The 16354-nt window shown below is 40.0% G+C and overlaps 1 protein-coding gene across 1 annotated transcript; it reads left to right on the top strand.

Annotated features, from left to right (window-relative positions):
* The first annotated feature begins 12994 nt into the window (after positions 1–12994).
* On the top strand, positions 12995–15884 carry LOC116360562 (troponin I, slow skeletal muscle-like). The gene is made up of 4 exons (XM_031815364.1): positions 12995–13039; positions 13517–13558; positions 13743–13874; positions 15814–15884. Exons 1-4 carry the CDS (start codon positions 13016–13018, stop codon positions 15856–15858), a joined length of 243 nt encoding a protein of 80 aa, XP_031671224.1. The 5' UTR covers positions 12995–13015; the 3' UTR covers positions 15859–15884.
* Positions 15885–16354: the final 470 nt, after the last annotated feature.

Here is a 16354-nt window from a genome sequence, read left to right as displayed (position 1 = left end):
GCATAAGAGTGGTCACTTCTGAGTTGCTGTTTGCAAGAATGGACCAAGGACAAGGACAAAGGAGAGGTAGCGGGGCCCGTAGAGGAAAATAGTTCAGCTCTCAGGTCAAAAGGGAGAAAGGCCAAATAAAGCCTTTTGTTTCTGGATATTCATGCTCTTGACTGACATTCTTTCTGTATGGGACATCTTTGGTACAATCATTTTAGGAAAAAATAGTACAACCCATGCTGTGCTAATATGTTTACTTGCCTTTAATGGTGCATACTATAATTCTAGTATCAACAAATGGCACAGACATATAAAAGAGGGTTGACCATGTTAGGTATATTGATAGTTGTAGTTAGTATTTATTGGGCCATCGTGTAATGATTGATTGAAATAACTTTTAACTAACAAGTATGTTTTGATGGAGGTAGCTGATTTTGACATATTTAATGTTTTGAGAGTCTTAATGCATTTTGCAAATGAAATGTGTCATTTTGGCCAACGTGTTTCCATTTGGGGCTGTGCGTTATTGTTTTAAAAAAGGGAATTCTGTTGGGACAGATGTGTTCAAGCATCCAAGGAAAAACTGTAATACTTGAAGGAAGCACGTTTGGCAGCCATTACAGCTGTGAATCATTTGGAATAAGATTCTACCAACTTTGCATAACTCTTAGGGCAACATATATCATGAAAAACATTGCTCAAGCTAAATTTGGAAGGGAATATTTGATTGACAGCAATATTCAGACCCTGTCTCTGAGTTTCAAGTCAATACTGAGTCTAGACCACTGAATTTCTGTAAATTTAGCTAGGCAAGTCAGTTAAGAACAAATTCTTCTTTACAATGATGGACTAGCAGGGAACGGTGGGTTAACTGCCTTCTTCAGGGCCAGAACAGGCTACCTGCCACCCCTCTAACCACTCGGCTACCTGCCACCCCTCTAACCACTAGGCTACCTGCTGCCACTTAACACCTCTTGGGAAGCCATTCTGGTGTGTCTTTGACATCAACATTTAAGAAAAAAATTGAAATATAACAAATAATTAGGAGCAACAATAAAATAAAATTGGCACTGGTTAGTGGAGGTAATTGAGTTAATAGAGGTAAAGTGACTAGGCATGGATAATAAACAGAGAGGAGCAGCAGGGGGAGTGGGGTGGGGACAATGCAGATAGTCCGGGTAGCCATTTGATGAACAATTACACACATTTTTATGCAAAATATACACCAGAATGGAGGTGCTAAGTGTTCCTGAGTGGTCTAATCTCAGTCCTGACTTAAATCTGCTTAAGAAATCTGAGACAAGGTTTAAATAATCGCTGTCCATCAATGATCCCCAATCAAATTTACTGAGCCTGAGAATTTTTTTTTTAATTATGGATATATGTTGCCCTAAGAGTTGTGCAAAGTTGGTAGAATCTTAATGAAAATGATTCACAGCTGTAATGGCTGTCAAAGGTGCTTCCACAAATATTAACTCAGGGGGGTGGAAACTTATCCAATTATGATATTTCCGTTGTTTTATTTCGTCTTAATTTGGAAATGTTCTAGAAGGTTGTCTAATTTAATCCCTTTTTAAATGTAATTTTAAGGCAACAAAATGTGAAAACAAATATGATATGTTATGAACTGCAATTCATACAATATGTTACAGCTTTGCTAAATGTATGATATGTTACAAATTACACTTTGCTAAATGTATGATATGTTACAAATTACACTTTGCTAAATGTATGATATGTTACAAATTACACTTTGCTAAATGTATGATATGTTACAAATTACACTTTGCTAAATGTATGATATGTTACAAATTACACTTTGCTAAATGTATGATATGTTACAAATTACACTTTGCTAAATGTATGATATGTTACAAATTACACTTTGCTAAATGTATGATATGTTACAAATTACACTTTGCTAAATGTATGATATGTTACAAATTACACTTTGCTAAATGTATGATATGTTACAAATTACACTTTGCTAAATGTATGATATGTTACAAATTACACTTTGCTAAATGTATGATATGTTACAAATTACACTTTGCTAAATGTATGATATGTTACAAATTACACTTTCCAATTTGTTGTGGCTAATTGGATAAGTCTCCACCCCCTGAGTTAATACTTGTGGAAGCATCTTTGACAGCCATTACAGCTGTGAATTATTTTAATTAAGATTCTACCAACTTTTCACAGCTCTTAGGGCAACATATATTAATTTATCAAATGGCCACTGGACTATTTACATTGACCCCCCCCCGCCCCCTCCATTTGTTTTGTACACTACTGCTACTCGCTGTTTATTATCTATGCATAGTCACTTCACCCCTACCTACATGTACAAATGACCTAAAAAGTAGTAATAGTTGCAAAGTTGCTAATGATCTAAAATGCAACCTTTGAGTTGCTAGACGTTCACGTTATATGCCAACCCATCAACCCCGACCAACCACCCTACTTTTGTTTTTGCCTTAAGTAACCTTCTGTCTTATGTAACCATACCAAACATAGCATATCATACTAATTTGAGTGTCCCGGATGTAAATGTACTATGTTACGTCTAGTCTATGAGACCAGGCTGGTCCCTCCTCTTTCTCTCTCCCCTTGCAACCCACCCTATCTCTGGAACAAAGTGCTTCTTGTGCTGCTGAGAATGCGCCTCGCTCCCTGCTGTGAACGGGTGCCATTAGCACAGTCTTGTGCTGCCCCCTGCGGAATATTCTATTTAATGACAGCAGGTTGGCTTGCCTCATCTTTTTCTTTGATTGATTGGGATACTAATGGTGATGATGCCTTCTGCCACACCCTTCTTGGTACAAACAAAGGCTGATTTTTTTGATTGACAGGACAATCTAACTAACTGAAGTGTCCAATTTACAATAGTTATTACAGTGAAAAAATACCATCCTATTGTTTGAGGAGAGTGCACAACAACAAAACTTTTATCACAGTAAATAATGTACTCGCATTCAGTAATCTTGCTCTGATTTGTCATCTTGAGGGTCCCAGAGATAAAATGTAGCGTAGTTTTGCTTGAGAAAATCATTTTTTATATTCAAATGTAGGATTTGGGTCCTACAGTTTGAACCCCTGTTGTGTCTGGCCCCACAGGTTAGCGTCTTTTCTGCAGGGAAGCTAATTATCCATAATTTATGACATTCCTGGGAGTGTGCAAACTCAAAATTTGTATTACCATATACTTTTTGTAAGTTGTCTATACTTATGTCCTTGAAAATGTATCAATTGACCAATTCGGCACATTTGGCTAGACTTGATACAAAATTCTGTGCAATAATGCAATGCTTCATTGGATCAGTCTGAAACTGCTGCAATCTGGTGGCCAAAATCTAAATTGCGCCTAAACTCCTATGTGATTTAATGGCCTTTCTCTTGCATTTCAAAGATGATGAAAAAAATTATAATATAGAAATCGCATGTTTTTTGTTTGTATTATCTTTTACCAGATCTAATGTGTTATATTCTCCTACATTAATTTCACATTTTCACAAACTTCAAAGTGTTTCCTTTCAAATGGTATCAAGAATATGAATATCCTTGCTACAGGTCCTGAGCTACAGGCAGGTAGATTTGGGTATGTCATTTTAGGTGAAAATTTAAAAAAAGGGTCAGTTCCTTTAAGGCCTACATATGGTGAAATCTAATTCTTAACCAAAGAAAAGGACAATTTCATAGTCTGGACTGGAGTAATATGATTAGGTAGAGTAAATATACATTGAACATGATCTCATGCATTGCATCCCATGTTTAAAGACATGAGCTTTTAATCACTCTATATAATAATGGAAGTCTAATGACACTTTGTGACCAAACTATATAATACACATTTGAGCCCACAAATGTCTGTTGTTTTTGTAGTGTCCACAGTGCTGAGCCACTCACGAGTGTTCGGAGGAGAGAAATTCCTGTGTGTGTGTGTGTGTGTGTATGGTAGTGTGAAATACTTTAATTGATGAGGATGGCAAGAATACTGCAGATGTTTAATGCTTGAACAAAATTTTAAAAACACACTCAGCTATAAACCTGTCAAAGTTTCATGCTCAGCACCTTAAACTTCTTATGGCTTAGATCCCGCTAACGGGATCGAGTGCAGGGCGCTAAATTCAAAACAACAGAAATCTCATAATTAAAATTCCTCAAACATACAAGTATTTTACACCATTTTAAAGATAAAGTTGTTGTTAATCCCACCACAGTGTCCGATTTCAAAAAGGCTTTACGAAGAAAGCACACCAAATTATTATGTTAGGTCAGTACCTAGTCACAGAAAAACACAGCCATTTTTCCAGCCAAAGAGAGGAGTCACAGAAAGTAGAAATAGAGATCAAATGAATCACTAACCTTTGATGATCTTCATCAGATGACACTCATAGGACTTCATGTTACACAATACATGTATGTTTTTTTCGATAAAGTTCATATTTATATCCAAAAATCTCAGTTTACATTGGCGTGTTACGTTCAGTAATGTTTTGCTTCCAAAACATCCGGTGATTTTGCAGAGAGCCACATCAATTTACAGAAATACCCATCATAAATGTTGATGAAAATACAAGTGTTATTCGTGGAACTTTAGACAAACTTCTCCTTAATGCGACCCCTGTGTCAGATTTCAAAAAAGCTTTACCGAAAAAGCACACCATGCAATAATCTGAGTACGGCGCTCAGACACAAAAACAAGCCACACAGATATCTGCCATGTTGTGGAGTCAACAGAAGTCAGAAATAGTATTATAAATATTTACTTACCTTTGATGATCTTCCTCAGAATGCACTCCCAGGAAACCCAGTTACACAATAAATGTTTGATTTGTTCGATAAAGTCCATCATTTATGTCCAAATACCTCCTTTTTGTTCGCGCCCTGAGTTCACAAATCCAAATCCACGACATGCAGGCCAGACGAAAAGTCCACAAATTCCATTACAGTTCGTAAACATGTCAAACGATGTGTAGAATCAATCTTTAGGATGTTTTTAACATAAATCTTCAATAATGTTTCAACCGGAGAATTCCTTTGTCTTTAGAAATGCGATGGAAGGCAGCTACCTCTCATGGGAGCACTCCTGAATGATCTCATGGCACTCTGCCAGACACCTGACTCAATCAGCCCTCATTCCCCCCTCCTTCACAGTAGAAGCCTCAAACAAGGTTCTAAAGACTGTTGACATCTAGTGGAAGCCGTAGGAAGTGCAATATGACCCCATAGACACTGTATATTCAATAGGCAATGACTTGAAAAACTACAAATCTAAGATTTTGCCTGCCATATGAGTTCTGTTATACTCACAGACATCATTCAAACAGTTTTAGAAACTTCTGGGTGTTTCCTATCAAAATCTACTAATACTATGCATATATTAGCAACTAGGCCTGAGTAGCAGGCAGTTTACTCTGGGCACCTTATTCATCCAAGCTACTCAATACTGCCCCCAGCCATAAGAGGTTATTAATTAAGAATGCCAGTGCATTATAAGCTCTTTGTCTCAGAGGTAGGACCACATGAGCTGATAAGGAAATCATCCAGGCACAACTCTAGTAATAACCTAAAACTATGGCCCAGAGTTTTTCCTGGTCAAGTCACATGGTAGGAAAAACTTCTAGCCCTCATAGATTGCATCCCAATAATCTCTCCTTTCTCCTGAAGTGTGCACTCATTCACTACTTCCCCACCCTCCGCAGAAAGTGGATGCTTTTTTTTTTTTTTTTTACAGTATTTTCAACCTAACTTCCATTTTCAGTGAAAGGCATCTTTCTATGCCAGCTATGTTATTAGGTTACGACTCCTCACAAATATAAGAGCATTGGTGTAGGAATGGCCTTGAGGGAGTTTCTTATAAAAGTAACTTCCTGTCAAATCCATGAAGGGCAGTCAAGAAGTGCACACTTTGGGAGAAAGGAGTGCTTATTGGGAAGCAACCATAGGCCGAGTATGGAGAAGGCATGAATTTCATCACATAGAGAAACTACTGTCTATGCATTCCATCATCAGCCCATTGTTGTAACCTGAATTTCCAATGTTAAGCATCTTGACAGAGCCAGATCTGTGTAGAAGTCCACCAGTTCCGTGAGGGAATTTGAACTATGGGATTTGACAGCCTGGTTAGCCTGCTCGCTGCGGGGATATGGGCAGAGAGATATATTTAGTGAGGGGGGGTACTGAGGCATACAGGGGTATGTGCCATATCTGTCACCCCCCCCCCCCCCCACTAGGGAACCCTAGTGGGTAGTATCAAGGTTAGCCACCCTCCTGGACAGAGAATAACCTGGCATGATATTGGGCTCAACCTACGTCAGCTGTTCACTAAAGACAGAGCAGTTGTTGCCAGTTGTTTGCTCACTGTCAAAAGGCAGACTTTGGCTTTAACAGGTCACATCGCGTCCTATATAAAGGTTGTTGTGTTCTTAGATGATTCCCATGCCAGAGACTGGTTTGGTGCCCTTTTGGAATCTCGATATGTAAAAAAAAAATATATATATATATATATATATTGTCACATACACCAGATAGGTGCAGTGAAATGTGTTGTTTTACAGGTTCAGTAGTACATCACCCTGGGAGCAAATTAGGGTTTAATGCCTTGCTCAGCTCATATTCAAACTTTTCAGTTACTGACCCAACGCTCTAACCTCTAGGCTCTAACCTCTAGGCTCTAACCTCTAGGCTCTAACCTCTAGGCTCTAACCTCTAGGCTCTAACCTCTAGGCTCTAACCTCTAGGCTCTAACCTCTAGGCTCTAACCTCTAGGCTCTAACCTCTAGGCTCTAACCTCTAGGCTCTAACCTCTAGGCTACCTGCAACCAAAGCATTGGAGCACATTTTTTGACAAACTGTTTCAGAGTATCTGTAGAAAGTTTATTCTGGACGGGGCTGGACATGAACCAGGGGGGTATACTACAAAGCAGGATCAATGAGTTAGCCAGCTAACTTTGATAAACAACCTGAAATAACTAATGATTTTCGAATTCAAGCTAATTGGTTGTTGAATCAATTAGACCATGGCCATTTCAAACTTGTCCAAATTTATTTCAGAATGCTAAGGCAACTGGTAAGTTAGCTCATTGATTCTGCTTCGTAGTATACCCCTTAGGAGAGCATCATCTTATAAGAGGCAAATGACAAAAACACAGGTGACAATAAACCTAGGACTCATGAACAGAACAGGTTATGGCTGCGGTGATCAGCGTAAGCACATTACGGAGGCACGTACGGGGCAACATATTGAGTCGTCAGTACCTAACAGAAATCATAACGACAGCAGAAGTGCATGTTGAGAATGTCTCAGATAGCTGTGTGTGTGTGTGTGTGTGTGTGTGTCGGGTTGCTGCAGAAATAGCCAGCCCACCTGCTGGGGATCACTGAGGGAGTGATGACAGAACATTTGCCTCCACCCCCCTCGGACATTGTTGCCCCTCCTGTACCCCTGTTCCTGTCCCTCGTACCCCTTTTCTCGGTGATCAATGAGAACCCTGTGGTTCCCATCCAGTATATGCTCTGAGCCCTGGGCAAACACTACATTACAGGCCTATAAACACTACAGTATACAGCTACGTTATACACATTGTGGGGATTGATTCAGAGTGGCATTGTGGCGACTGATATGTTTTCATGTGTCTGACTGCTATATTTCCTCCAATCCCTTGAAACTTTATGACATGCCAACAATTGACTATCTAATAATAAATATGGTCTCATAAAATGTATAATAAATTCCTTATAAATACTATAAGAGTGTGTTTACTGGCATTTGAACTCCAAAAGACAGACCATGAGCACATCTAATATGGTACCCCATTCCCTATTCATAAAACGGGTAGTCTGATTGGCTAAAACAGCATTCCAGCCGGGACGACATAAAACGACTTCTTTACTGTTGTATCTGGAGTATCGCTACGCTGTTCTTGATAAACCATGGCTTCCCATTACGCCTAACAACAGCCCTTAGGCGAGGTATTGGTCATACACCACACCCTCTCGGTCCTTATTGCGTAGATGTAGCCTAGTACACTACTTTTGACCAATGCCCTGGTCAAAAGTAGTGCACTATAAATAGGCTGCCATTTTGCACACAACTCATGTACAGTATAGGCCAGGGGAAGCATGTGGAATGTCTGGAGGAGAAGTTGAACAGTTATGTGGCATATTACTGGTGACAGGAGGGACATGCCTGTCCCCGTTGTCATAACTACATGTTTTATTATCTGGAGAGGGAGGCCGGGGGGAGACAAGATCAGAAGAAGCTCGAGCCACATAGAATACCGGCTCCAGAACATTGGGCCTAGCAATACTTCAGATATACCAATCATTAAAGTTGAGGACAACTTTACTATCCTACTGGAACAATGAATGTCAGTGTATTGCTGCATATTATAAATTGGGTGCTTCGAGTCCTGAATGCTGATTGGCTGACAGCTGTGATATATCAGACCGTGAACCACAGGTATGACAAAACATTTGTTTTTACTGCTCTCATTGGTAACCAGTTTATAATATCACCTCGGGGGTTTGTAGTATATGGCCAGTATACCATGGCTAAGGGCTGTGTCCAGGCACTCCATGTTGCGTGATGCAAAAGAACAGCACTTAGCCGTGGTATATTGGCCATATATCACACCCCATTGTGCTTTATTGCTTAAATATCACATCTGACTTCTGCATATATCACAATAACAGGCTCTGACAAGGGCCTGAAATAGCCGTGGAAAACATTCACGAGCCTTCTGATTTGTTGTCCCTGATTAACCTCCATTAAACCTGTCACATCAAATAAAAAATGCTTCAACTACTGTACATTGTCACAGCAGCCTATTAAGATACACAGGTAAGTGCCAAAATAAAAAAAACACTTGAGTAAATGTGGGTTCTGGCGGCTCTGTTATGATGTGGAGTGCATTTTCCTGGCATGGAAAATCATTTTATACAATTAATACACAGCTATTCTGAGTGATCACCTTCAACCTATGGTGCGGCATTTCTATCCTGATGGGCGTGGTTTTTCCAGAATGACAATTCCCTAATCCACAGGGCACGAGTGGTCACTGAATGGTTTAATGAGCATGAAAACGATGTAAACCATATGCCCTGGCCGTCTCAGTCACCAGATCTCAACCCAATGGAACACTTATGGGAGATTCTGGAGCGGCGCCTGAACCAGCGGTTTCCACCATCAACAAAACACCAAAGGATGGAATTTCTTGTTCCAGACACCTGTAGAATCTATGCCAAGGCACATTGAAGCTGTTCTGGCTTGTGGTGGCCAACAACATATTAAGACACTTTACTTTGGTGTTTCCATTATTTCGGCATTTACTTATATTTTAGTAATGATAATCAAAATCACAACAACCAATATACACATGTATTCTTATCATTTCAAGACAAGATTATCACTTTCATAGGCTTTAATGAGAATATAAACCACACAAGTGAAACAGAGTATTTATCCTCCAAATCACCAAAATAACCCAAACAACATTACCCTGTTCATTTTACAGTGTTCCATAGGAACAAGGGCTTTTTGCAAAGGCAGCGAGAGGAATTCACAGAGTTTTCAGACAATGCCATTAAGGCATTGGTCATGATTTATTATTACATTTTGACCTGCATTGTCACAATGTCACAGGAGGTTATATTTCATCCCTGGTGTCCAGCCAGCCCATTCCTGCAGGACTCTGGTGCTAGGCTATATCTGTTGTCCACCCGCTGCCCAGCCCTCCCCAGACCCACATAAAAGAGAAAATCACCCCCATTGTCTCAGATCCCTCTGTTGTTTGAGCGAGACAGAGAGAGAGAGTACTGTACCCGACCCGACTGTGGTCCACCCTATTCCAGGTAATACTCATTTGGGTTGGGGATTCTGTGATTCAGAATCAAACTTAAGTATTTATTAAGTAAATGACTTAAGAATTTATTTAGTTTACTTAATAATTACTTAAGTGAATGGTGGCGTTTTGTTGCTGTTTTCAGTGATTTGAAATGAGGGTTTCAGGCTGATCAGGTAATTCAACAAAGGGAAGATGCCCTAATTGAATTGCCTGGATTGGATTTCAAAATCAAATTTCTCTTTCCAACCAAGGTTTCATAATGGCTGATGAGTGAGTATTGTTATCTGGGACAATAGGTTGGCTTGACTGTAATTAATTATGCATATAGCTCCCTTCAAGTACATTTTTTAATATTACCGCTTTAATGATTATGTATAGCTCAACCTCAGTGTGTTATCTGTTTAAAATACATCATATTATCTGTTCTAAATATACGTAGCCTAAGCCTTATTATAATGAAGAGGACCTATTGTCTTGAGATGACAAGCCATTTGAGTCTTACAGTAGCAGCATGTTGTAGCCTAAGCCTTATTATAATGAAGAGGACCTATTGTCTTGAGATGACAAGCCATTTGAGTCTTACAGTAGCAGCATGTTGTAGCCTAAGCCTTATTATAATGAAGAGGACCTATTCTCTTGAGATGACAAGCCATTTGAGTCTTACAGTAGCAGCATGTTGTAGCCTAAGCCTTATTATAATGAAGAGGACCTATTGTCTTGAGATGACAAGCCATTTGAGTCTTACAGTAGCAGGCATGTTGTAGCCTAAGCCTTATTATAATGAAGAGGACCTATTCTCTTGAGATGACAAGCCATTTGAGTCTTACAGTGGCAGCATGTTGTAGCCTAAGCCTTATTATAATGAAGAGGACCTATTGTCTTGAGATGACAAGCCATTTGAGTCTTACAGTAGCAGCATGTTGTAGCCTAAGCCTTATTATAATGAAGAGGACCTATTGTCTTGAGATGACAAGCCATTTGAGTCTTACAGTAGCAGCATGTGTAGCCTAAGCCTTATTATAATGAAGAGGACCTATTGTCTTGAGATGACAAGCCATTTGAGTCTTACAGTAGCAGCATGTTGTAGCCTAAGCCTTATTATAATGAAGAGGACCTATTGTCTTGAGATGACAAGCCATTTGAGTCTTACAGTAGCAGCATGTTGTAGCCTAAGCCTTATTATAATGAAGAGGACCTATTGTCTTGAGATGACAAGCCATTTGAGTCTTACAGTAGCAGCATGTTGTAGCCTAAGCCTTATTATAATGAAGAGGACCTATTGTCTTGAGATGACAAGCCATTTGAGTCTTACAGTAGCAGCATGTTGTAGCCTAAGCCTTATTATAATGAAGATGGACCTATTGTCTTGAGATGACAAGCCATTTGAGTCTTACAGTAGCAGCATGTTGTAGCCTAAGCCTTATTATAATGAGAGGACCTATTGTCTTGAGATGACAAGCCATTTGAGTCTTACAGTAGCAGCATGTTGTAGCCTAAGCCTTATTATAATGAAGAGGACCTATTGTCTTGAGATGACAAGCCATTTGAGTCTTACAGTAGCAGCATGTTGTAGCCTAAGCCTTATTATAATGAAGAGGACCTATTGTCTTGAGATGACAAGCCATTTGAGTCTTACAGTAGCAGCATGTTGTAGCCTAAGCCTTATTATAATGAAGTGGACCTCTTGTCTTGAGATGACAAGCCATTTGAGTCTTACAGTAGCATGTTGTAGCCTAAGCCCTTATTATAATGAAGAGGACCTATTGTCTTGAGATGACAAGCCATTTGAGTCTTACAGTAGCAGCATGTTGTAGCCTAAGCCTTATTATAATGAAGAGGACCTATTGTCTTGAGATGACAAGCCATTTGAGTCTTACAGTAGCAGCATGTTGTAGCCTAAGCCTTATTATAATGAAGAGGACCTATTGTCGTGAGATGACAAGCCATTTGAGTCTTACAGTAGCAGCATGTTGTAGCCTAAGCCTTATTATAATGAAGAGGACCTATTGTCGTGAGATGACAAGCCATTTGAGTCTTACAGTAGCAGCATGTTGTAGCCTAAGCCTTATTATAATGAAGAGGACCTATTCTCTTGAGATGACAAGCCATTTGAGTCTTACAGTAGCAGCATGTTGTAGCTAAGCCTTATTATAATGAAGAGGACCCTATTGTCTTGAGATGACAAGCCATTTGAGTCTTACAGTAGCATGTTGTAGCCTAAGTAAAAATGTACGTAATGTAAGTAATAATAACTGCTTTTGGGAGTATGATACGTGTGTTCTACCTATTGTCTTGGTGAGATGATAAACCATTTAAGTCTTACAGTAGCAGCATGTTGTAGACCCTTAGTTATAATGTTAAAATGTCTGTATGTTAGAATAACTGCTTCTGAGGGTATGATACGTCCGTTCTTACCTGATTGTGGATCTCTTGCAACTTACATTCTCTTGCAAATGACACAGAATGACCTCTGTTAAGCTGCCAGTTAGCCATACACAGAGCTAAAACTGAGGGGATGCTACAATGCTATACGCGGCAGAATGGCTTTTTCCTGTAGTGTCCTTTTCCTAATCCATGGGGAAAATGATGTTGGGGCTTGGGGACAAGGCTGCAACTGTCTGTCTGTCTGTCTGTCTGTCTGTCTGTCTGTCTGTCTGTCTGTCTGTCTGTCTGTCTGTCTGTCTGTCTGTCTGTCTGTCTGTCTGTCTGTCTGTCTGTCTGTCTGTCTGTCTGTCTGTCTGTCTGTCTGTCTGTCTGTCTCCTATTACAATGTAATGTACCTCCAGCAGGTTACAAATTATGTTTTTCTTTTCACTAATGCTGTTTTTTACTTATGTGTCTCCTTGTCTTTTTGTGCCCATAAACCTCAAATTTAAGTGAGGTAAGTCTTTTAATGTTTATAAATTCACCGTCAGCGCGATCATCATCATCATGACCATCGTCATCATCATCATATTAGATTTAGGACACCAAAATTCTATTTTGACTTGTATGTTATGCCAAGCATTTATTTCACGTCTAGTTGAATCTTACATGCAATGTTGAACAAAGTCCAATCCATCAAGAGACACGTTTTTTCTGTCTACCTCTCATAGAAGTGTGTATACTTCGATCATTTTGAACAATGTTCTGACATGTTCCCTCTGTCCCTGTAGGAGCAAGACAACCCAGGCCCAATGAATCCCAAGTTAATTGACAAGGTGAGCTAGAGCCAGAACTAGAGACAGCCCTGGTTCAACAGTGTTAATCCCTATCTAGAGAGGGAACACGTTTGTCCCAAGGTTGCCACTTCAGTCTTATCGGTTATTGTCAGCAATCAAGGGCAATGTTTTTTGAGTGACCACATTCCGACTAAACTGTAACTGGCTCCCTGTATGGATAAACCTTATGCTATAAAGAGAGTAAAACGTTTGCTCAATGGAGAATCTCTATTGAAAGAGTTTTTCATTCTGGGACTAGTTGTGTCCAGGAACAGGCCCAATAGTAGGCCAATGCTTTAGGTCCATAGTAGATTTGTTTGTGAGTGGCAGTTGTGTGACCACCTAAACCTGTTTGGGCCAACACAAAAATGTCCCATTAAATGAATAGGTCACCGATCTTGACAAAATCGATTTTCACTTTTAAGTATACAGCACTGGGCACACATTTGCAATAACATTGTGTCCTTTTCCCAACAGCCGAAGTCGAAGATTACGGCTTCGCGTAAGCTCTCCCTGAAGGTAAATTACCATGCATTATGTTAACAATTAACATTGATTATAACTAAGCCATTCTTTATACGGATACAGCTGTAGTGACACCGTGAAGCATGGAGGACGACTAACTACTGCATGGTGGTATTAGACTGGGTCCTCCGCCTCTGGCCCACCCCTGGAATGAAGGATCTTTCTCTCGTCCAATCAGATCATGCTGCTCACCAGGGCGATGGAGCAGCTGGAACAGGAGACGCAGGACAGGGATGAGGAGAAACTGAGCTACCTGGGAGAGCGACTGCCCCCCTTGCAGTTCTCTGGACTGTCATTGGCTGAGCTACAGGTGAGAGACAAGCAATACGACTGGGCCAAACTAGTGGGCCAATCACAAAGCTAAACAATGAGACTGTAACTGACAACACTCAAGTAAATATTCCAGCATGGTTATTCTGTTACATATCCAGTACCAGTAAAAGTTTGGACACACCTACTTATTCAAGGGTTTTTATTTATTTTACTCATTTCTACATTGTAGAATAATAGTGAAGACCTCAAAACTATGACATGGAATCATTTAGCAACCAAAAAAGTGTTAAACAAATCAAAATATAATTTAGATTTTAGATTCTTCAAAGTAAGCACCCCTTGCATTGATGACAGCTTTGCACACTATTGTCATTCTCTCAACCAGCTTCATCTGGAATGCTTTTCCAACAGTCTTGCAGGAGTTCCCCCATATGCTGAGCATTTGTTGTATGCTTTTCCTTCACTCTGTGGTACAACTCAACCCCAAACCATCTCAACTGGGTTGAGGTCATCTGATGCAGCACTCCATCACTCTCCTTCTTGGTCAATAGCCCTTACACAGCCGGGAGGTGTTTTGGATCATTGTCCTGTTGAAAAACCAGGTAGCCATGCTGGTTAAGTGTGGATAAGTGTGCCTTGAATTCAAAATAAATCACAGACAGTGTCACCAGCAAAGCACCATCACACCTCCTCCTCCATGCTTCACGGTGGAACTACAAATGCAGAGATCATCCGTTCATCTACTCTGCGTCTCACAAAAACACGGCGGTTGGAACCAAAAATCTAACATTTGGACTCATCAGACCAAAGGACAGATTTCACCCGGTCTAATGTTCATTGCTTGTGTTTATTGGGCCAAGCAAGTCTCTTCTTATTATTGGTGTCCTTTAGTAGTGGTTTTCTTTGAAGCATTTCTACCATGAAGGCCTGATTCACGCAGTCTCCTCTGAACAGTTGATGTTGAGATGTGTCTGTTACTTGAACTCTGTGAAGCATTTATTTGGGCTGCAATTTCTGAGGCTGGTAACTTTAACTTATTCTCTGCAGCAGAGGTAACTCTGGGTCTTTCTTTCCTGTGGCGGTCCTCATGAGAGCCAGTTTCATCATAGCGCTTGATGGTTTTTGCTACTGCATTTGAAGAAACTTTTAAAGTTCTTGAAATTTCCAAATTGACTTAAAGTAGTGATAGACTGTCATTTCTCTTTGCTTATTTGAGCTGTTCTTACCATAATATGGACTTGGTATTTTACCAAATAGGGCTATCTTCTGTATACCACCCCTACCTTTTCACAACACCACAACTGATTGGCTGAAATGCATTAAGAAATTCCACAAATTAAATTTAAACAAGGCAACATCTGTTTATTGAAATACATTCCAAGAAACTACCTCATGAAGCTGGTTGAGAGAATGCCAAGAGTGTGCAAAGCTGTCATCAAGGCAAAGGTGGCTACTGATGTAAGAAGGGCTATATAAATCAATTTGATTTGAAATTTGATACTAAAGAATCTCAAATATAAAATATAATTTGATTGTTTTAACACTATTTTGGTTACTACATGATTCCATATGTGTTATTTCATAGTTTTGATGTCTTCACTACTGTTCTACAATGAAGAAAATAGTAAAAATAAAGAACCCTGGAATGAGTAGGTGTGTCCAAACTTTTGACTGGTACTGCATCTCAATGAGATTTGATTCTTCACTCTTAGACAAAAGGGTTCCAAAGGAGTTATTGGCTGTCCCCATAGAAGAAACCTTTGTGGTTTCCAGGTAGAACCCTTTTTGGTTCCACAGTAGAAACCCTTTTTGGGTTCCATGTAGGGCCCTCTGTGGAAAGGGTTTACATGGAACCAAAAAAGGGTTTTCAAAGGATCTCTCCTATGAGGACAGCCGAAAGAAGAACCCTTTTAGGTTCTAGATATCACCTTTTTTTTGTGTATATTTCATCTTAGTATGTTATCTATTTTTTTCAGGACCTATGTAAGCAAGCTCCATGGAAAGATAGATGTGGTAGATGAGGAGAGATACGACCTGTGAGGCCAAGTGACCAAGCACACAAAGATGTAAGTCTTCGGCCCTTGGGTGAGATGTTATCCTCAGGTCCTGCCTCTTGTGGAGGCAACAAATGGGTGTTAGTCTCAGTTTGGCAGCTGGGTCAGGGCCCAAATCAATGGTCTGTGCCAGTTCCTGGGGTTGGCCCTGGCCCAGGATTGGAACCCAGGTCAGCAAGTATCAACCAACCACTTCTTGAAGAGGTTGCTAGGGTTGGCTAAGTTGCTATAATATTTAATAGTAGATTTCGATGAAATCTACAGATCCATGAGTTGAAGCTGAAGGTGCAGGACTAGGAGGGAAGTTTAAGAAGCCCGCCCTGAGGAAGGTGCGTGTCTCTGCAGACGAGATGATGAGAGCCTTTGCTGGGAACCAAACACAAAGGCTCTATGGACCTCAGGTCCAACCTCAAGTCTGTCAAAAGGAAGACACCAACAAGGACAAAGACAAGGTAACTGGGAC

This window comes from Oncorhynchus kisutch, unplaced genomic scaffold (genome assembly GCF_002021735.2).
Source record: "Oncorhynchus kisutch isolate 150728-3 unplaced genomic scaffold, Okis_V2 Okis09a-Okis19a_hom, whole genome shotgun sequence".
In the NCBI taxonomy this organism is placed as follows: Eukaryota; Metazoa; Chordata; class Actinopteri; order Salmoniformes; family Salmonidae; genus Oncorhynchus; species Oncorhynchus kisutch.
This window is presented reverse-complemented; position numbering and strand designations above follow the sequence as displayed.